This window comes from Xenopus laevis, chromosome 8S (assembly GCF_017654675.1).
Source record: "Xenopus laevis strain J_2021 chromosome 8S, Xenopus_laevis_v10.1, whole genome shotgun sequence".
NCBI lineage: Eukaryota > Metazoa > Chordata > Amphibia > Anura > Pipidae > Xenopus > Xenopus laevis.
In genome coordinates this window covers 26,165,730-26,188,720 of record NC_054386.1, presented here as the reverse complement: position 1 = coordinate 26,188,720, position 22,991 = coordinate 26,165,730, and the positions used below count along the sequence as shown (strand labels likewise).

The 22,991-nt window shown below is 41.0% G+C and overlaps 1 protein-coding gene across 1 annotated transcript; it reads left to right on the top strand.

The window, feature by feature from the left end:
- The first annotated feature begins 4,907 nt into the window (after positions 1 to 4,907).
- LOC108699846 (delta-like protein B) lies at positions 4,908 to 19,509 on the top strand. Its single transcript, XM_018232466.2, has 9 exons — positions 4,908 to 6,038; positions 6,914 to 7,153; positions 8,451 to 8,508; positions 10,286 to 10,543; positions 13,315 to 13,676; positions 14,663 to 14,882; positions 15,329 to 15,950; positions 17,087 to 17,195; positions 18,846 to 19,509. The coding sequence occupies exons 1-9, from the start codon at positions 5,985 to 5,987 to the stop codon at positions 18,849 to 18,851; spliced, it is 1,929 nt and encodes a 642-aa protein (XP_018087955.1). The 5' UTR covers positions 4,908 to 5,984; the 3' UTR covers positions 18,852 to 19,509.
- Positions 19,510 to 22,991: the final 3,482 nt, after the last annotated feature.

Below are 22,991 nucleotides of genomic sequence, written 5' to 3'. Positions count from 1 at the left end.
CAGGCCAGCAGTCTGCCCTGCAGTTCAGGCCCCAGCTTGGTCCCAGGTACCTCTACTACTCGAGTTCTGTCGAGGAGGTAGGCCCCATTTTGTTCTCCCGCTCTGTGTGTGCTAGAAAGCCAGTTTTTCCTCCATTAGGCAGCGGATGTCCCTTTTAGGCTGCTGGCGTGGGAGATGTTGGCAGAAGGGGACTTGTAAAGCACGGATGGGTGCAGATTTTAACAGTGCCCTGGGAGCCCTTGCAGATGTGTCTTCCCTGGGGGAGGGTGGGCGTGGCTGTAAGTAATGATCCCTGAGTACTTACAGTAATACAGACTGGTACCAATAATGTATAGATTCATTTGCAGGCCTTTGTGACACACCTGAAATTGTCAAGGGTTTTGGAGATGCGTTTTGTTTGTTCCCACTTGAAACATTAAAAGCAGTTTTGTGAGTGGAAGATGGCACTTAGAGAATCATATGTAGAAGGAATCACAATGTCTCTTGTGCAATCAGCCAGATAGTTGTATAATTATTATACAAAGCTCTCAATGAAAAGCAGCATTTGGATATCTGTTCCGCCTAGGGTTGCCACCTTTTCCTAAAATTTTTGCCGGCTGGTGGGGGTGGGAACAAAAGGGGAAGGACCGTGATGTAAAAGGGGGTGGGCAGTGGCATAAAAGGGGCAGGGCCACATCATGGAGTTCGCCAGAAGGAGGACAAAAGTTAAGTTTCATGGGAATTGGGGGCGGGCCAAGGGCTCTTGTTAAGGGTATTACAAATTTACCGGCAGCTACATTGCCGGCAAATTTGTAATACCGGCCCCGGCCTTGGCCGGTGTTTTACCGGCTAGGCCGGTAAAATACCGGCCGGGTGGCAACCCTAGTTCCACCATCAAGGGAGCACAGTACTCCTGTACTAGGCCCGGGCTGTCAAAGGGGGCCCGGATATTTTGAAAAGTGCAGCACAGACGAGTCCCCCTTGACAACACCGAAGCTGTGCCGCCTCTTCCAAAGTCCTGAACCGCCAAAGTCCCGAAGAGCCGAAAAGCCGAAGACCTGAAGCAGCGAAAAGACCTGAAGTCACAAAAAGAGCCGAACTTGAAATCTCGAAGCCGCGAAAAAACCCTAGCCACCAATGTATTGTTTTAATATTCTATAGGCCCCTGCCACCAATGCTTTTTTAAAAAAATATTCACTGGGGACCAAATGTTTTTTTAACTTGTAAGGGGAGCCCTGGCACCAACATTTTTTTTTAACTTATGGGGGACCCTGATCACCAATGATTTTAAAAAAAAAAAAAACTTTTATGGGAGGTCCTGGCGCCAATGTTTTTTTATAAACTTATAGGGGGCCCTGTTCACCAATTATTTTGTATTAACTTGTAGGGAGGCCTCGACCACCAATTTTTTTTTTTTTTTTTTTTTTTAAAACCTTTTATGGAGAGTCCTGTAGCCACAGTTTTTTTTTTTTTACTTTTAGGGGGGCCCTGACCATCAATGGCTTTTTATAAAGTTTTTACCATTTTTGCGTCTATGGCCAGCTTTATTCCCAGCTCACACAAAGCTCCTCCTGCAATTAACTACCAAATACACAGTGTGTTCAAGTGTGAAGTGTGTGTCAGTGTGACAAGAGGTGTAACACTCTGCAGCCTCCATAATGCACAGTGACATTTGTCACACCTTCCCAGAGGGGCTCCCACCTTAACATACGGCTGCCAAATGGGGCAGTGAGACCCCTACATTCCTTCCATTCACTGTGTCCTTTCCCTGGCCAGGTACCGACCCCTGTTCCCGTCTTGCCACCACTCGGTTCTCATTGCATGGTTGAACCTTCCCCCATGCTGTGGTAGGGAATCTAGGGATACACAAGCAAGGGAAGGAAGCAGATACTTCTCACAGCAAATAAAACCAGTCAGATTACTTTGCTCTGTGTATGATATCTCCTTCTTGTGCTTAGTGTTGCCACCTTTACTGAAAAATATTACTGGCCAGTGGGGGACAGGCACCAAAAGGGGGCGGTCCATGATGCAAAAGGGGTGGAGCTATGTGGTTTGCCGCAAAAGGGGCGGGGCAAAATCGCAGAGATGTCCACAGCTCTGGAAAAACGGTAAGTTCTGTGCGAATTGGGGGTAGGCCAGGTGCTTTTTTTAAAGGGTATTACAAATTACCGGCAACTGCATACGGCTAGGCCGGTAAAATACCGACCGGGTGGCAACTCTAGTTGTGCTGCCCCACTGTACTGCCAATCAATTTCCACTGGCAATGTCCCCTCCTCAGATCTATCCCATTTAGGGTTGCCACCTGGCTGGTATTTTACTGGCCTGGCCAGTAAAAATGATGGCTGATCTCAATGTTATTTATAGGGAAAAAAGATAAATATATAGAAAGGCCGGTATTTTTTTCCAGAAAAGGTGGCAACCCTAATCCCATTGCCGCCATTATATGTGCGACAGCCTCCCCACAGATATCATATCTTAATATATCTGTACATTTATGTTTCAGCAGTTTGTCCCACTCCCCCGTTGCCCCAGGCGATATTGTGTGGTCGGACAGAAGACGGACACGCGCTATGAATGTGAGGGGATTACACACGTGCTGATGCCGAGCTGCCGCCCTTTGTTGTGCTCTGGGCCGGATGGAGTGTGCCCAGCTGAGACACGCGTCTCCTTATTACAATCACAATGGGAACAAGAGAAAGCAACAGTTTGGAAATGTGCCCCCACCCACCATGTGTCAGACCCTAAACAGCAGACATGTGGCTCGTAAGAAATCAATAGCCCGCCAACCCCTGCACACAAAAGACTTAAACTCCCCCATCCCCCTCAATGCACTCCTCACTCAAAGCTCTGAGGGAGGTGGAGGGGCAAATTAAAGCTTTCTTCTAAACTCGGTGAGGGGGGGTAGGGATGTTGCATCTTTGTTATTGTGGGGGTGATCCACGAAAAATCCCCAGAAAGCATTGACACAAATATATCACTTTCCAACAACTTGCCACTCTCAGTGATATTGTCTATTTTTAGTACTCAGTGGAAAAATAGATTTTGGGATACTCAAGCTGTACCAATGGTTGGTTAAACACTTTTTTTTACACATGTCCTGATATATAAGCAGCTTATTGGTCCATGAAAAAGGACTCCCTATTGCCTTCCCAACTGATATGTGTTAGAAAGTTGTCCAGATCATATCAGAAAGTTTTTTAAAGATCATTTGGCAATCTCACCAAAAAAGAAGATATCAAAGTGTATAGCCAGCTTTAGTACCTTCAGTTCTACCTCTTCAAGTTCAAGTTTCAATGCCATGGAAAGTATAACTTCATTGCATTCCACTGAGAGAAAAATGGATTTAACTGAACGACTATAAGTACAATTATTACTCTATGTTTTCACAGTGCCAACATATTCTGCGGTGCTTTACATCATTCACATTACTACCTGCTTAGATCATGGGGTGTAGGTAAGCAGCATTGAGGCATAGAAGAGATAAGTGAGTAAGTTTGGGGTAGAGAATAGGCAGAAGGTTTGGAGCAAAAACTAGGGGAGGTGGATCAGCTGGTTTGGGGTACAGAATAGGTGGAGCAGGAAGGGAGCATGTTTGGGATACATGATAAGCCATGCATGGTAGTAGATTTGGGTTACATGAACTGGGAGTTGGATTGGGTTAGCAGGTTTGGAGCATAGAATAGTGGGTGGTAGAGGGCAGGTTTAAGGTATGGCATTTGGAATAAGGAGTATAGGAAATAGGTTTGGGACCAGAATAGCAGACGGAAGCATATATGGGGTACAAAATAGGGGAGAACAGTAGCATATATGGGATGCGGAATTAAAGGGCACAAGCAAACGTAATGTACAGAATAGGTAGCAGGGCATGAATGATCATGTATAAAGGATAGAAAAGGTGAGCCAAGGAGCAGCAGTAAGGCACGGAATAAGGGAAGGTTGGGAATAGGGTGAGCAGGTTTGGGGTAAAGAATAGGAAAGTTATGGAGCAGGTTAAACAGCTCAGTTTGGAAAGTGGTTGTGAAAGTGTGGTTTATAGAAAGTGGGGAGCAGGTATGGGTACACAATAAGGAAGGTAGAAAACAGATGAGGGGAACAGAACATGGGAGATAGGTAGGTTTTAGGTATAGAAAATGGAATGCAGGGAGGTGTGGGCTGTAAAATGGGTGAATGGTGAGCATTTTGGTGGTACAGAATAGGGGTAAAATAACACCCAGATGGAACACACTGTAGGTAGGGAAGGCTGGAGGACACATATTACAGGTATTGGGAGTACAGATGTAGGGGTCAGGGCGTGCTGGTTTTGGGACAGCAGCCGATGCAGGCAGATGGCAGTTACTCTTTTTCCTTACACAAAGAATCCTTCTTTCAGTTTGACTTCACATGACAGGCAAACCAAGTCCAGATGGGTAGGTGGGGGTGAGAGGAAAATTCCATCTATTCTAAATGAGTGTGTTTTTCAGTTCTAGGGAGGAGGGGTATAATATAATACAATGTTGGGCTAAGAGGAAGGCAACATAATAACTGGTAAAGTGAGGTGAGAAGGGAGTGTGCTGGGGCGAGGGAGGCAGGTGCCAATCATTAGCATACAGCTGAATGTGTCTCTTCCCCCAGCCCTAACAAAGACTGCTGCCCACTGCTTGGGACATTGCATTAGGTATCACTTTTTATTCTCGGACAAATTCATTATAATCAAATCACTGGATCCAGAGGACTCAGCTGGTTATCGAGTTGTAAATATTCCTCTGCCACAGACTTTCCCACTTGCCCTATAACAGCAGTGTGCAATATACACTAGTGATAGAACAGAACAAACACTCTGATCACTCTTTAGAATAAGATCTTGCCATTTTCCAGCCAATAAAAGATAGAATCCTACAGAGTTTGGTTTCTGGCTTGCGTTGCACTTTGCGTGTGCAAACAAGATAGCAAATTCTGGTAGGTAAGTGGTAATGTTACTTTTTAGAGAATCATGTTTTTTTAAAAATGAAACACAAATCTTTTGTTTGCTCACTGCAATAGGCTATCTTAGGCTATAGCCTGGGGGCCCTAAGTGGTTAGGGGCCCATATAGCCTTTTCAATTATTTTTTATATTATTTATATTAATTTTATTTACAAAATTATTTTAATCTGCGCTGCTTGGCCTGGAACGGGTGCACGGTACCTGCTGGAAGAAGAATAGGCAGTCATACAAGGCAATCTTTCTAAGATGCAGGCTTAGCAGTGCAGATAAAAATATATATAAAAGAAAACAAAATACATATAACTGGAAAAAGATAGATCATGAGCCCCTTGTGTCTCTAGGTGCACCCGTGATCCTGATTAATTGTTGTATATTACTAAACTTTTTGGAGTGTGAGCAGTCTAGTAGGGGGGGCTGTGTAAAGTGTAGCCTAGGGGCCTCATATCTCATTAATCCACCACTGCTCACTGCCCATCTTGATATAACCCCCTTCAGGAAACAAAGGGTTAAAGCAGCATGTTGCCCGAGAATGGCTGATGCTAATATAGGAGTTGTGCCGTTATAGATCAAAGGCTGGGAGGTGGGAATGACAGAGGAGGTCCCAGGGTGGTGAGAACAGGATCCCGAGTATAAAATCTACCAGTGAATCAATCCTTTCATTTCCACAGTGAGACAGCTTGACTCTGACACAAAGGAAAGCAAGCTCTGCAACCAAAGACCCAGCTCCTGGAACCAAAAATTCACTTCTCTATCTGCCTTAAACTCTTTGTATCCAAATTCAACTTTTCAACCAAAGATCCAACTTTTCAACCAAAATTCTCATCCTTAACCACCTCTACCTACTTTAGCCATACCAAGGACTATCTGATCTATTCCAGTTTCCATAGCCAGCTCTGCCCAGTTTGGTGCCATTCTTACTGAGCTCTGTGCATCAATACTTCAGACATGCAAGTGGCCTGTGCCTCATAATCACCCCACTCCATCACTCTCTCCTGCTACAAGTCTCTTATTTTGCTGGATTTTCGCCAGGTGCAGGAGGGTGCAATGGCTTCAACTCTGTTGCTTGTCTACGTAGCTGCGACTCTTTGCCTCCCACTGGTGAGTACAAACTCGTGCCCTCCTCCCGGGCATTTTATTTCATACAGTGTGTGCCTAGCGGCTGCTGATGCTGCTCGGTTGTGTGTGTAGTGAGCTGTGTGACACATGATCCTATAGCATTTACCGGTATTCACTAGAATTCTGTAGCAATATCAGTAGTGATATCAGTAGCAATGGAGCAAACCTTGGCCAGGGGGTACGTGTATCTGTGTGGTCTCTGTGTGTGTGTGTGTGTGTGTGTGCTGCTGCTGCAGTTTAATTAGCCCTATATGTGAATGGGTATCAGGGTTGCCAAGTTTTATTTTCAAAACCAGCCAAAGTCAAACTACAGAGGGGGCCCAGGAGGTATAGGGGCCCATAAAGCCCTAATACACATACAATATCAATAAATATTGGTAAAACAGGTCAACCTCTAGACATTTTTTTTTTAGATTTTTGCCCCAAAATTGTCTGAAATTGAGGAAAGTCACCAGAAAATGGGTGAAAAGGGTGAATGGAGACTAGGGTACAGATTCCAAAATCTGGTAAATCCCGACTTCTACACAAGTCAGTCCCATTGCATGCTGGGTATTGTAGTCTTACATTAAGCTTGACAGTTGGCAAATTGTTAAACAAAAACTACATTACCCAACATGCATTGGGAGACGCAGATTTGGCCCATTAGGGTAAGAAAAATCTTTGGCTGGTTTCCAAAGTACAAACCAGCCAAAGGCCCCAAAAGTAGCCCAAAATCCGTACCTTGGCTAGTTTGTACTTTTAAAAACCGCCTGAGCTATAAATTAGTAGCCCACTTTGGCTGGAAAACCGCCAACCTGGTAACCCTGAGCAAGTGATACAGTTGTTTCCAGCATTTAATCACGTCATTATGTTTCTAGGTACAGCCAGCAGGAGTTTTTGAGCTAAAAATCCACTCATACAGCACTCCCCGTCCTGCGTGTGTCACTGGGCGACCCTGCAGCATTTTCTTCCGTGTGTGCCTCAAGCACGCTCAGCCTGTAGTGTCCCCAGACCCGCCTTGTACGTTTGGCTCGGCTGTGAGTGACAACCTTCCCTACGATTCTAAAGCCATCTCAGACAGCAGTCCAATTCGAGTCCCCTTTCATTTCAAGTGGCCGGTAAGTAAATGTCCTTGTTTGGCAATATCTAGTCTATGTTTATACATTCTGTGAATGTGGTGTGTGCATATCAGTGTCAGCCGGTGTGAATCAAGTTTATATGCAAAATACTAGCCTTCCATCACTACAATTCTAAAATATTCCCTTAATGAAATGGTTTAACAGTTGCACAGTGTTGTGGGCTCATTCACAAGCCCTTGATAAATTGCCTCATAGAACATGTGCACATTATAAAATAACATTTCACACACTGGCAATTTTTAAAAAAAGGCAGATTCATATACTGTACAGGAGCTTTTAGGTCCACCATGCAATTTCCATTAGACAGGAAAATCTATCCACCTGAGGCCCTAACCGAATAGATCTATTGGCCTGTTTGACTTTCTTTTTGTTTTATGTAGAAAGAGGACCCTCAACCCTTTGTTAATTGCCCATCCTGCCACATACACACCATCTGCTCCTCCCTTTTGATGGAGACAGAAATCATCAGTCATTGCCATCTGGGCTTTTCTGATGATCTCATTTATCTAGGAGCATATATCACTGACTTGAAAAACCTCATAATAGATGTTCTATAGTGACTAGAAATACAATACAGCATACGGCCAATGGCACAAGTCACACACACATTGTATTTTGACCCCACACACGCTGAGGGTCAAATCGCCTGTCGCTGTCTTCACATAGAAAAGCATAGGAAACACTTTGACTGTAGTAGATGCTGGTGGTGACAGACAGGACCCTCTCAGAAATCCTTGAATGCTTTGTGCCCCTACCTGTGTCTACTGTAGACAGACCTGCTACGACTTACCTGCTGCACAAATCAGTAATCCATTGCAGCTCAATGAAAGTCTGTGGTGGCTAAACCTGGAGAAAAATGGCCCTACAACGTATATTTTTTAAACCTATGTTTCATTCAATTTTATCTGCCAAAACATTTTAGAAGGAATTAGAGGCCCTTCTTTTTGGCTAGCTGAACAGTTCAGTAACATATTGATGAGAGATGGGAATACATCCCCTTTACTAGTCTGATAGTATATGGATTTCCATGTATTATTAGTAATTCAATATACTTCTTTGCTCATTTTCATTGAATGCTTGGTATTACCACTTTTTGGGGGGTAAAAAGCTTCTAATATCAAAGACCTTGACTTACATATACTGCCATATTCCATGTATAACTCTTATTTATGCAATGGAAACAAAAACAGTGGCTGTGTTCATTTCTCCTCTTTTAAAAAAAAAAGCTCTCGTTCTTATGTATTCATTGCTGATATGTATCTGTTATTTATTACAGGGTATTTTTTCCCTCATTATTGAATCCTGGACCACAAACTCAGCTGAACAATCTACAGGTAATACTCATGGTTTCTACAACTTATTGGAATAGATGGCAGCCATCTATGTTGGACTTGTGTCTGTACAATGCTCTTTATAAGGGTAAAAGAAATGTCCTAGTTCTGCCCTGCTATCTATCTCATTCCATAAACATGTTTAATAAAATTATGCTTCTGCATTGCACATTTAGGCTGGCCAAGCTCTAGATCTCATTAATTGTTTCTGACACTAAAATAAACGTTTTGCTCATAGAAAAGTGTTTACAAGTATTGTAACACTGTTCAAATTAATGGGGACATTGACAGCCCAGAATAGTTTATTTCTGTGCTGGAATGATAGATTTGGTACCTCTAACAACATATGTATGAGTAACAAGCATTGTTATTGCTCACTAAAAATATTTGTTTATGGCAACCATAGCTTTGTAACAGATTGTAGTTTGACCTGTCTTATTTTTTATGTATTACTTTTGTGAAAAACAGAGGATTTTAGCTGAGATTTTAATCCAAGTCTGACAGAATCAAAACAACCTCGATTTAGAATGACAGATACACATTTAAGGCAGAGACACACACTGTGATTCGGGCAGGTTAGTCGCGCAGTGACAAATCTCTTCTTCTCCCCGAACTGCCTTCCCGCCAGCTAGAATGTAAATCGCTGGTGGGATGGCACTTGGGGCACTTTGTTTTCTGAAGTCGCAACTTCAGGCAACTTCGGAAAACAAATCGCTCCTAGTGCCTTCCCGCTGGTGATTTTCATTGTAGCCGGCAGGAGATTAGTCACCCCGAAGAAGAGATTTGTTGCCGGGCGACTAATCTCCCCAAATCGCAGCGTGTGTCTCTGCCCTTTCTCTTTTGTACCACAGCATGCGTGGTCACACTATTACCTATTCTTTCCTGTGCAATAATATATCTTTATTCAACTCTTCCCTGTGTTCACACTGAGGGGCCGATTCATGAAACTCGAGTGAAGGATTCGAAGTAAAAAAACTTCGAATTTCGAAGTGTTTTTTGGGCTACTTCGACCATCGAATGGGCTACTTCGACTACGAATCGAACGATTCGAACTAAAAATCGTTCGACTATTCGACCATTCGATAGTCGAAGTACTGTCTCTTTAAAAAAAACTCCGACCCCCTACTTCGGCAGCTAAAAGCTACCGAAGTCAATGTTAGCCTATGGGGAAGGTCCCCATAGGCTTGCCTAAGTTTTTTTGATCGAAGGATATTCCTTCGATCGTTGTATTAAAATCCTTCGAATCGTTCGATTCGAAGGAATTAATCATTCGATCGAAGGAATAATCCTTCGATCGTTCGATCGCAGCATTTGCGCTAAATCCTTCAACTTCGATATTCGAAGTCGATGGATTTTAGTTCCTAGTCGAATATCGAGGGTTAATTAACCCTCGATATTCGACCCTTCATACATCTGCCCCTGAGTGTTATTTATAAACACTGGGCAAAATGGCACCTGGGCAGTAACCCATGACAACCAATCAGGTTTTACTTTCATTGTTCTATGCTCAACTAGCTGAATAAAGAAAATCACTGAATGATTGCTATGGGTTAATGCCCAGGTGCAAATGTGCCCAGTGTTTATAAATGAGCCCCAGTTATCTGCCTTTATCTTTTTGTGCACTTCAATTCCTGTATCTCTGCTATATTCTGGGGGCTAATATTCCTAATGCTCCTTAGGCCATCTTCCCACTCTTCTGCTCTGTTACTACTACCCTGTGCACTCCTGTGCCTTTTCATGCCCCTACCTTGGTAATAACTGTAATGTCCGCTTCGTACAGAGAACACTGAGAACCTTCTTAGTCGATTGGCTACACGTAGGCGTTTGTCTATTGGGGAGGACTGGTCCCAAGACATACACCTTGGACAGCAGAGTGAGCTGCGTTACTCCTACCATGTCTCTTGTGATGAGCATTATTATGGGGACAGCTGCTCCGATTACTGCAGACCGAGGGATGACAACTTTGGACATTACACCTGTGATGAGCAAGGGAACCGCTTATGCCTGTCTGGCTGGAAAGGAGAATATTGTGCTGAACGTGAGTATATTTGCACATATTGTAATAACCTGATCTGTGTTGCATTCCCTTTTTTTTTTGGTGTCTGGTTTTTTTCCACTGACCCTGCCTGTCCTGTTGTACTAACCAATTGCCTTCTGTTACTATTGTCACTATCTTTGTTTTGCGATTGATCTTAAGCCATTGTCCTTTAGTGATTCAGTCTGTCCAGCACAGTCCCACAACGTCATGTATTGGTCAGCCATGATATTGGCCAACTTCCATTCCCAGTTTTTTTGTTTCATGCTCTGTCTTCTCTGCCATCAGGAATTACATTTGCACTGGGGAGTTACATTTCAGGGACCCATTATTAAAGCCACCCCAAAGCCTGCTGTGCTCCTCCCTTCAAAATTAGTTTTTTTGTCCATTGCATGACCGTAGCACATTGCATTATCCTCACTACTGTCCAGTTCTTACCATTTTACTCTTGTGAGGTTCTCACCCTATTGATTGATATTTATACTTTCCTAAGAATGAACATCATACACTTTAATTTCATATAACTAAAAATCACATGCCTCACCCCAGGTTAGCATACAAAATATATTATATTTTAATAGTACCACACACTTCCAATAGCCCATTATATTGAATTTTGCTGTAATATCCACTGCTTGTATTGTAATGAGGCACAAACACTTATTTTCTCTTTACCTATGAGTGAAATAATATATCCATTATACAAAATTTCCAAAGAAAGTAAACAAGGCCTATGCTCACATTGTTATTGTCAAACCCTGATAAATACACAACTCTCTCTTAATAAAGAGGGGGTTACAGAGTCTGCTCACAGAGTCTACAGGAAGCATATGGTGCTTGATTATTAGGCAACAGATTCTCAGTGTCCCACTACTCCTGGCAGAAGGTCTGCGAGGATGAATAGGGGAGGAAGGGCATGCATATGGCATTAACCAGATTTGATTGTTTGGAGCCGGGACAGATTAATAAATGTAATGGTTAAGGGCAAACACCCTTCTCACAAATCCCTCTTTCTTATTGTTCCCAACACAAAAGGGACAAGCTGTCTGAATAACTTACCGTGCCCACCCCCATCCACTATGCTGTCCAGCAGGTGCTGTATGTGTAATCACTTCATGTATAGAATGTCAGTGCTAGAAAGGAAAGACAACGCTACAGCACAGAACAATAAAGGAGGAGAATCTTGGGTATGGATCAGTGAAAGGAGAGAATCTCAGGCAAACAATAATGAAAGTCAGTAATCTCAGCTGGTGACAGAGCAGTGAAGCATGGAAAGATCAGAGATGATAAAGAATAATATTAAGTCCAACTACACTGAGCAAAGTATAACCGTATTTTAAATATATATAAATATCAATCTATATATCCCTTTAGTAAGTGTAAGAGACAGGCTTATACAGTTTAAGATAGTTCATCAAACTTACCTCACCCCTCAGAAACTATTTACTATGGGAAAAGTAGCTTCACCCAGCTGTCCGAGATGTGGTGCTCCTGTAGCTAATTTCATACATCTAATGTGGGATTGCCCAGTTATACTCCGATATTGGAAGGCAATTTTGAGCTTCATGGCTACCGAACTGGACCTTCCCCAGATACTTAACCCTGCTACATGTCTTCTGGGTCTCCTTGACTCCGTGATACCCAGAGTAAACACTAGATGCCTGATGCGGTTGCTTTTCTTTTACGCAAAGAAAGTCGTTGCCCTGCACTGGATGGGCCCATCGCCACCATCTCTGAGTAGATGGATTGGACTGGTTAATTCGCAACTGGAACTGTACAAGCTTACGTACTTGGCACGAGGATGCCCAAAGAAGTTTGAGAATATTTGGAACCCTTGGCTCGACTCGCCAGCAACCTTGACCAACCATTGATAGTTGCTTTTTCAGCCATACCTCTTCTCCCCACTTTCCCCTTCTTTTCTTTTCTTCTTACTTGCTTTTCTTCTTTCTGATTTTATGTTGTTAAAATTCAATAAAAATTAACCTTTAATTAAAAAAATATATATAAATATATATATAGCGATGAGCCAAGTTTTGGAGAGAAAATGACGCCAATAGACTCAAAGGGGTGAAAAAAAATTGTTGTGCATAAAAATTTGTTGCTCTCTTCTCTGGAGCCTGCTACACAGAGCCAAGCTAAGAGATTTAGTTGTCATGTGTACCTTAAGTAACTGAAATTGTATCACTCAATTTATTCTTTCCACACTTTTGAAGAAATCAAGAGTAGGAGTAAGAGTAACATTCAAGCAGAACAAATGCATTTCAAGAAGTTACACACAAAAATACATATTTAAAACACACGCCCATGGGTTCATATCAAGGTGCGCACTGACAATGGGACAACGCGGATTAGTTACAGAGAGAGGAAGAGCTGTAGCTTTTTACATTGGCTCGTTATTGCCTACTACTGGTTAAATCCCATGAATGGTTAGTATAAATACAATTTCAGTTCCTTTGTCTCTGTAAAAATGCCGTCTGTTGGTTACAGAATATTTGTAATCTATTAGCATTTCCCTATGTTTCTTCCCCTAAAATTATACAGCTTTCCAAGCAAAAATCCTACTATTAACCAACGCCCCATAATATACAACTGTGTTCTTAAAAGTTTTCATATTACAATGAAAGTTTGGAAAAACTAGCTAATGGCTAAGCCTGTTCTTACAGTAATTTCAATTAGTATAGTTGTGGTAAGATGGAGGAGTACAATCATGTTTACATTTACTTCCAGTGGAAGAGTTCTGTATCTTAGCATGGCTGGTTTTTCTTCTGTTTCAGCTATTTGTCTACCTGGTTGCAGTGAGGCTCATGGGTTTTGTGAGATACCCGGAGAATGTAAATGTCGCATGGGATGGCAAGGGCAACTGTGTGACGAATGTTTACGTTACCCTGGGTGCCAGCATGGATCCTGCTCCCAACCATGGGAATGCATTTGTCAAGAAGGCTGGGGAGGGCTGTTTTGTAACCAGGACTTGAACTACTGTACCAACCACCGGCCATGCCTTAATGGAGCAAGCTGCATCAATACTGGTCAAGGGAGCTACTCTTGCAACTGTCATGCTGGCTTCACAGGAACCAATTGTGAAATAGACATCAACGAATGTGCGAGTAATCCATGCAAGAATGGAGGCAGTTGTAATGTAAGTGAACAACTCATATGTTACCCAAATCCGTTTTCTCTATTGCTGGTTATTTTATCAGTCAGTATTTTCAGTATGGCCCAATTTGTGTATTTCAAATCCAAAGTACAACTACCTATTGAAATTATGTTGACGATAGCAGGTTCTATCATTCACAGCTGAAATGTGCCTAAAAACAGAAAAAATACATATATACTTCTGGCAAGCTGAAAGGGAGCAGTATTTAAGGTCACCCAGATGTGGCAGACTTTAAATTCAGAAAGAAAGTGATCAGACCTTTAGTTAGCCATTATAGCATTTTGTGCTATAGTGTGTATAATGTGGCAAAAATTGCACGTATTCTGTTTAAAGATGAGATTTTATCCCTAACCCTGTTAATCTATGGGTTTAGTATTGAAAAAGATGGGAAGTATCTGATGGTTAAACCTCCATCGTTGCCACCCACAAAGCTTTTCTACATCTGGTAATCACAAAGGTTTCCAATAATTCAGAGAAGCAACAGGGAGTTATACTATCATTGATTTAATAATATGTGCAACTAATTCATCACTCTTTCCAATATAATGGAAAGCATACTTTAACCATATATTTCTCTGCCTATAAACAACAAATGTCCAGTATTTATGTGTATAGACATTCTTTTTTACAGATAATAATATTTGCAATATCTGCATTTCTCTCCATGCCTTTATATACCCATTCTCCTTTCTCTCTGTTTATTACACTTTCCTCCCTTCCCTTTATTCCATCATATGTGCTTCTTTTCACTTCCACCACATTAAAACCATATTTCTGTCACCAAATTCTCTCCCTCGATATCCATTGTCCTTCTAAATATCAACTCAACTTAATTCTCCATTCTTCATCAATTTTCTTTGCACATTCTGGGTCACCCTATACTCCTATCATTTTCTTTCTTTCCTTTTACTATTTTTTTTCACCCTTTTGTACATTTTCTCTCTGCCTGCCCACCCTATCCCTCTTAGGACCTGGAAAATGACTATGAATGTGTTTGCCCACGGGGTTTCTATGGCAAGAACTGTGATATCAGCGCTATGACATGTGAAGATGGCCCCTGTTTTAATGGGGGCACCTGTATCGAGAAGAGCAGTGGAGTAGGGTATGTCTGCCGCTGCCCCCTCAATTACCATGGCTCTAACTGTGAAAAGAAGATTGATCGCTGTACCAACAGTCCCTGTCTGAACGGTAAATCCTCCAAAATCCCAAGCCTGTTTTGAAATTGCAGAGTGTATGTAACGATCAAGTAATAACCATAGTGCCAATGACAAAACAGCCATTTTGGAATCATTCATATTTTCTGCCAGTGCACTGTAACACATTAATGAAATGACCAGATTTATGGATTAATAAATTAGCTTTCAGTGAACTGGTTGTGCTTTTTTTTCTCGGGGGACTATTGGCTAACATCTAGGAGTTAGCTTTGTGACACAAGAATTGGTTTAGAAGCAGATATACACCTCATTTGAATTAACTATTTTCTGCTAGGAAAAAATGGGGACCCATTTTTGGGCCCCTAACTAAGGCTAAGAATTAATTTTGTATATATAGCATAATGTGTAACAATTGTGTCCTTTTTTCCTTTCCAAGCCCATTTGCCCCTCCTAAAGACTGTCTTCTCTCATTCCATGCAGGAGGTCAGTGTCTAGATATGGGTCGAAATGTATTGTGCAAGTGCCGCCCTGGATTTTCTGGTCCTAGATGTCAGATAAACATTGACGACTGTGCTATTAACCCATGTGCAAATGGAGGTACTTGTGTGGATGCAGTGAACAGCTATACATGCTCCTGCACTCTTGGGTATGGAGGCAAAGACTGTACCCTGCGGGTAGATGCCTGCAGTTCCCAACCCTGCAATAATGGTGGAACCTGCTTCACCCACTTTAGTGGCCGTGTATGCCAGTGCCCCACAGGCTTCATGGGATCCAGTTGTGAATTTAGAGTACAAAATCCCACCCCAGCTTCCCAACGTGCTGAATCCTCAAATACTCTTACTATGGTGGTTTGTCTTGGACTGCTAACATTCTTTTTGCTGGGCTGTGGAGTGTTCTTGGTTATGAGAGGTAAGAGGAGGGGACATTTCAATGAAAAGGGACGAGTCAATAATAACCTGGAACCAAAGAATAACCTCTTAGAAAAGGAACCACATTTCAAAATGCCTAATCCAGATTATCTAAGAGAAAAATCAAGTAGCAAACAGAAGCTTCTACAAGGATCTGAAAGTGAGGAGGAGCGAAGTGGACGCAGAAGTGACCGGTGTGTATATAATTCCCCTTGGATCTAATATGCTAAGTGTATTTGTGTCAATAATCGTATAATCAGCATAAGAACGGCTCAGTGAACAATACTATATACAAGTGTAAATAACAACCCAATGGTTTGTCTATGTACAGAGAAATTTACAGGCACAGAATTTTCTACTCTGTAGAATCATGAGCAGATACCGACAGTGGCATTTTAAACAATTTACATTTTATGCCTGGAGCACAGAGTGAGAGAGTTGCGCAGCACTCCCTGTGTGAGGCTTTAATTACCTGGCCACTAAATAGCTCTGTCTCCCCCCCACACCAGCACTAAGGTTGGCCATATACAGTATGCTAAAATATTGTCTTAACTGTGATAGGACCAACATTTTGGTATGTAAAATGAAGCCTGAAAAATGAAGCTCAAAGGCAACAGCTGTAATAATCTGGTGACATTAGCTGTCCTTAAATTTAAAGGAACAGTTCAGTGTAAAAATAAAAACTTCATAAATAGATAGGCTGTGCAAAATAAAAAATTGTTTTAATATAGTTAGTTAAGCCAAAATGTAATGTATAAAAGCTGGAGTGACTGAATGTGTAACATAATAGCTAGAAAACTACTTCCTGCTTTTCAGCTCTCTAACTCCGAGTTAGTCAGCGACTTGAAGGGGGACCACATGGGACATAACTGTTCAGTGAGTCTGCAATTGATCCTCAGCATTGAGCTCAGATGCAAAGCCACAGTTATGGCCAATGTGCCCCCTGAAGTCACTGATTGGTTACTGCTTGGTCACCAGGGTAACCAGTCATTGGAAACCAAGAGAGCTGAAAAGCCTTTATACATTACAATTTTGCCTAACTATATTAGAATTTTTTTTTATTTTGCACAGCCTATTTACCCAGTTTTTATTTTTATACTGAACAATTCCTTTAAAGGAACAGTAACAACAAAAAATTAGTGTCAAAGTAATAAAAATATCATGTACCATTGCCCTGCACTGGTAAAACTGATTTTGCACACATGTCCTATTCCTGACATTGCGTGCAGAAGTTGCACATTTTATTCATTGCATTTATTTTATTTCTTATACATTTGAAAACTTGCTTTTACCATCCAAAACTAAAATGATGGATTTTTTTTTACAACAGAAAGCCAGATATCAGAAATAGTAACCCCACATCAAGGTATCCAGAGGATGGCGCTTATCACCCAATATATATTCTCCCGGTACCTGAACAGTGTATATTTGCTACTGAGGTAAGTGTCCAATCAGAAAGTCCCAATTAGCAGAAATAAAATGATCCTTAAAAATAATTAGAGCAACGGAAGACACAGCTTCTTCATAATCATTTAAGCATCGGCGATTAGAACGCAGCTCTAAATAAATATATTAGTAAAATGGTGAATGGAATACCTACATCACACAGAGGGGAAAGAAAAAAGCATAACATTGCTGTATCTGGTTGTCATGCTGCACCAGTACTGTATTAAAGGGATCCTGTCATGGGAAAACATGTTTTTTTCAAAACGCATCAGTTAATAGTGCTACTCCAGTAGAATTCTGCACTGAAATCCATTTCTCAAAAGAGCAAACAGATTTTTTTACATTCAATTTTGAAATCTGACATGGGGCTAGATATTTTGTCAATTTCCCAGCTGCTCCTGGTCATGTGACTTGTGCCTGCACTTTAGGAGAGAAATGCTTTCTGGCAGGCTGCTGTTTTTCCATTTCAATGTAACTGAATGTGTCTCAGTGGGACATGGGTTTTTACTATTGAGTGTTGTTCTTAGATCTACCAGGGAGTGTTAGGGAGCTTCTATCTGGTTACCTTCCCATTGTTCTTTTGTGTGGCTGCTGGGGGGGGGGTGATATCAGTCCAACTTGCAGTACAGCAGTAAAGAGTTACTGAAGTTTATCAGAGCACAAGTCACATGACTTGGGCCAGCTGGGAAATTGACAATATGTCTAGCCCCATTTCAGATTTCAAAATTGAATATAAAAAAAATCTGTTTGCTCTTTTGAGAAATGGATTTCAGTGCAGAATTCTGCTGGAGCAGCACTATTAACTGATTAATTTTGAAAAAAAAAAGTTTCCCATGACAGTATCCCTTTAATACCATTTAGCTACAATGCACTGAGCAGTCACACAATAAGACTAGATGGAATGGAAGTGAGAGGGAACTGTTGCTTCCCACTTTGAATCTGACAGTCCCTTATACTAGCACATAGAATGGCATGGGTAGATGAGATTTCAGCCAGAGCTACTAAAAACAGTCTGCCAAGGCACACATACATGCACCGATAGTTGTACAGTAAGATATCTGCTAAATTAGCCTCTGCTTACAGCCTCTATGTGGGTATGGCTACCTTTACTTAATGAAACACTTCTGGAGCAATTAACCTGTATAAGTATGTGCAGGGCAGCCATCAGGGGGGGACAGGGGGGAGAGTTGTAGGGGGCCCGAGGGTAAGGGGGGCCCTGCCACGCCACACTTACTTGATTAGCCGGGCCCCCCATCTTTCTGAGAGCTGCTGACTTTGGGAAGGCATGGACGTATAAGGGGTCCTGGCCACCAATTTTGGGCACCAATATTTTTTTTCTCATTGGGGGCCCTGGCCACAAATGTTTTTTTATGGGGGGCCCTGACCACCAATATCTTTTTATTTTTTATTAACATGTGGGAACCCTAGCCACCAATATTTTTTTTGTTTTTTTACTGTGTGGTGGGGGGCGGACCTGTAGGTGGGGCTTGCAGTGGGTGCAGCCCGGGGGCCCAGGAAATTTTGTCGTATGGGGCCCTGTGATTTCTGATGGCGGTCCTGAGTATGTGTGTAGCAATATGAAACAATTGCAGGTCCAAGCTGTACTAACAACACCTATACTTACTTCTTCTCTTCTTCCTCAGGTCTAATCATCCCAAGAAGACTTCAGACTCGCATCACTGCAGTCCTAAAAACTGTAAAGCAGACATTTTCCCCTTTTATTATTTAAAATCACCCTCCCTCTTATTTATTGACATATTTATCTTATATTTAACACTTTTTTAAAAAATCTATATATATTGCTGCTGCTATTTATGGCTACTATACGGACAGATAAAAATTCATTCGTTACTATGTGTGAATTTCCCTTCATGGTGTATTAGCATATCACATCTAAATATTCTTACTGCTTTGTTTTTCATTCTTCTGTACAAAGGAGTAGAGTTCCAAGTAAGAATGTTAAATGGTTGAGATATGACTAAGTGGCATTTAAAATTACAGGCATTTATCCTAAAGCTGGCACCTGCCCATACAATTATAGGACTTTGTTCATAGTCTCTTCTGTGAATTGTACCCAATGGAGGGAGAACACTTAAGAGATTTACCACTGTTGAGAGTTAATTCTAAGAACTCCAAAGGCCTATACATAGAGTATGATTTTGGAGTGTTCTTTTGGTGATTTCTCTCTTCAATCTTTGATATAACCCTTAGAATTCTGCCTTTGTGATCTGTAAGCCTTTTAAGTCACTATTTCTACATAAAACACTCCACTTATATATTATATATATATATATATATATATATATATATATATATATATATATATATATATATATATATATATATATATATACACATACATACACTCTGTACATAGAATATTTATATTGTATTTATAAATATGTATATGTTATTGTTTAAAGAGTTTTATAAAATATATATTTTAATAAACTGATGTTTATTTAGATGTGTGTGTGTGTGTTGAAACTAAAATAAAAATGTGTGGGCATATGTAATGTAATCGATCGAACTGAGTGGAACACAACATGCATAAGTCTGCAGTAACATGTTAATATGTCCATCATCTGTCGCAGATATGATTTAGCCATTGTGCACAGGAATATCGGCCCAACTGCAAAATTGGATCAGGTTTGCCTTAAAGGAGATCTAAAGCCTAACTAAAGAAGTAGGCTAGAAATGTTGTACATTATGTTTTGTGCTTCTGTACCAGCCCAAGACAACCACAGCCCTTTAGCAGTAAAGATCCATTTCTCCAAAGATGCCCCAGTAGCTCCCCATCTTCTTTTTTGCTGATTCACTGCACATGCTCTGTGCTGCTGTCACTTACTGAGTTTAGGGACCCACTCAGAATATACAGTACACATAGAATAGAAATGTCCCAATATAAGGATGATTAGTAATTAATCCAGATAATTACTACATGGCAGCACAGAAACCAGTGCAATTAGCATCAGAATTTAATAATCAGCCCTGTAGCATCAGCTTATATTACAGGCCAACCTCATTTTCTGATGGATAATTTGTGACGACCCCTAAGCTTAGCTTCTCAACAGCTGCTCAGAGCCCACTGAGCATGTGAGTGTCACAGACACTTCCCAAGATGGTGACCCCCTGTGACAAGTTTGAAGTCCTGGAACATTGCTGCTATTGAGAAGCTGAAACATTAGGCTGGTGCAATAAATACAGTATATAAAATATGGCATTTTTAGCCATATTCATTTTTAGGGTTTAGTTCTCCTTTATTGCATTGGCTCCTGTATCATTCCCCAGCAAATCTCTACTACTACTTAATACTTTCACATAAGTGATTCTAATGCTGGTTGTAAACCTCAGTCTACTTACTTTCTTTATAAAATAATATTCAGGGGCGATGCCGCTTCTCCCGTCTGCTTACCTTTCCTGCACAGGGGTCTGGGGGGAGGCCACAACACTAGTGTTATGGATAGCTTTTACTGTATCTTTTTGCATTTTGTATCCATTTAAGTGTATCCATTGATTTATAGATTACAAGTGTTAATGACCATTTTTGTAATATAATGTTAATTTAGATAGTAAGTTAATTCACCCATCCTTTCAGAAAAATGATGTGTGAGTCAGGAAAAACCCAAACCTGCAAAATTTTGCTATTGTAAGACCCGCGCCCAACCCATACCCCCATCTTCTTGCTCTCTGCACTACTTCTGTGAGTGCATCTGGTTAAAAGACAGGGAGTGAGAAGGAGCAAAGGAGTGTACTTCCCCAGTCTGAGCCCCCACCCAACCCTAATCTGCAATGGTTGGCCAAATTTCAACCCAAACCTGCCCAACCGAAGATTAACCTGCTGGTCACCACGGGTCAACATGCACATCACTATTTCAGAATATGCATAAACAGCAAAACTGCGTTAAAAATTTGCCACTCGTCTTGTTTCGATTTGCGTTACAAAAAATTGATGCACGCCAAAAGCATGTCATTTTATCCTTCCCCTCTCCTTTCACATCAACCAAAGGTACCTGAGCTATCCCACTGTCTATATAAGGACATACACATAACTATATGGTTTATTCATTTTAATGTGGGATACAAAGCACCTGGGTATTATCTGTTGGTGGTCAGATTTATTATTAGCTGTGCCTGTGTTAGTAAGCTAGTAGAAATATATAATCTATAGATGGTACTTTTTGCTTAAACAGCAACATAGTCTAGTAGTAGATACCAGTAAACCAGACATAATCACAGACATGTTTTTAATAAATTGGCTACACGGGAGCCTAGTGGATATGAGATTCTCTAACAATGTAGGGGTGTGTAGAAGTGAAAAATGCACGTGATTTTGCCCTCCAAATTTTTGGTAGCCTCAAGCAATAATCAAGGTGCCAATAAAAAAAAACACCCATAGACTCTTATGTAGTTTGCTACAAAAATGATGCGCTTTGTGAAATTTCCGCCATTTCACAAATTTTCTTGCAGTTTCACAAATTTTTCAGGGAAGCAAAACAGAACAGATTTACTTATCACTAGTTGCTAATCTTCCACAGATGCCACTGAGAAATGTAGCAACTAATGTAAATTATATTTGTGTTACTGAGCTGCCAGACTGAATCACCAGAAACGTTAAACTTTAACCTTCAATTCTGGAAAAACACTAAAAAAATAAAATATGGAATAAATTTGAAAAAAAAAAGCCTTTATATCTGCAGAACATTGTGAAAACAACTGAACTGAAAAGAGTGTCTTAGAAGTTGAACAACCCCTTTAATATGCAACCCTGTAGCATCAACATAATTTCCTTCTTGATGATTTGTGAGCATGTGTTTGTCACTGACTTTTTGGCCTTAATTTGAGGTAGAGCGCTCCCTGATTTGTTGTGAAACAACCAAGTTCTGTTTGTTGGTTCCTTGACAGTCCTGTGACTATAGCAGCAGATAATACAACTCCCTAACTGTTCTTACTTGTCTTCCAGAAATGTTTCCCTTTATAGTTCCCTTTCTTACCTATTCTCTTCTACCCTCTTTTTTTCTAGTACAGTAGATGATGGACTTTTTCAACTACTGGTTAGAGCCCCTTTAGCTCATAACAAAGTTACAAATATAGGAAAAATCCCAAACCTTATGTGTTATACCCTTTCTCCTTTTTTATTGTAAGCTTATTTGGTCAGCACCCTATTCACCTCTTGTATCAGTTATCGGTTGCTTTTGTATGTGCTGTAAATTTGTATGTTCCATGTATATATCTATTTATTGTACAGCACTGTGATATATACTGACACTTTATAAATAACTTCATAATAACAATGATGTATCAGCCATTGAGAACCTAGGTAAATAATAGTAAATAAATATTATATAACTATTTAAATTTCACACTACCTGACCTTCAATTAGGCTGATTCCCCATCTCCCCAATGCTTGAGTCCCGAGCGAAACCAATTTTTGAGACCCGAACCGCGACCCGAATAATTACCCGCTTGGATCTGCTACCGCGCAACCTGCCGACCACCATTAAACAGGAAGTGCTGTTGCTGCAAACTGGAAGTGATATCATCAGAAGTAGTAGGAGATATATAGACAATATAACATTAGATAAGATATATATAAGACCCGCAACAAGACGTACAATCCACAGACCTGCACTTGAAAATCCTACCCTCATCCCATCCTACCCTCATTAAAAGACCATTACGGTATGGCAGTGAGTGCTTAGATGAACAAGCTGCTGACGCGTTTCGTAATGCTCTGAGGAAGTGACCCTTTGAGGTTACGAAAAGCGTCAGCAGCTTTGTCAGCTCT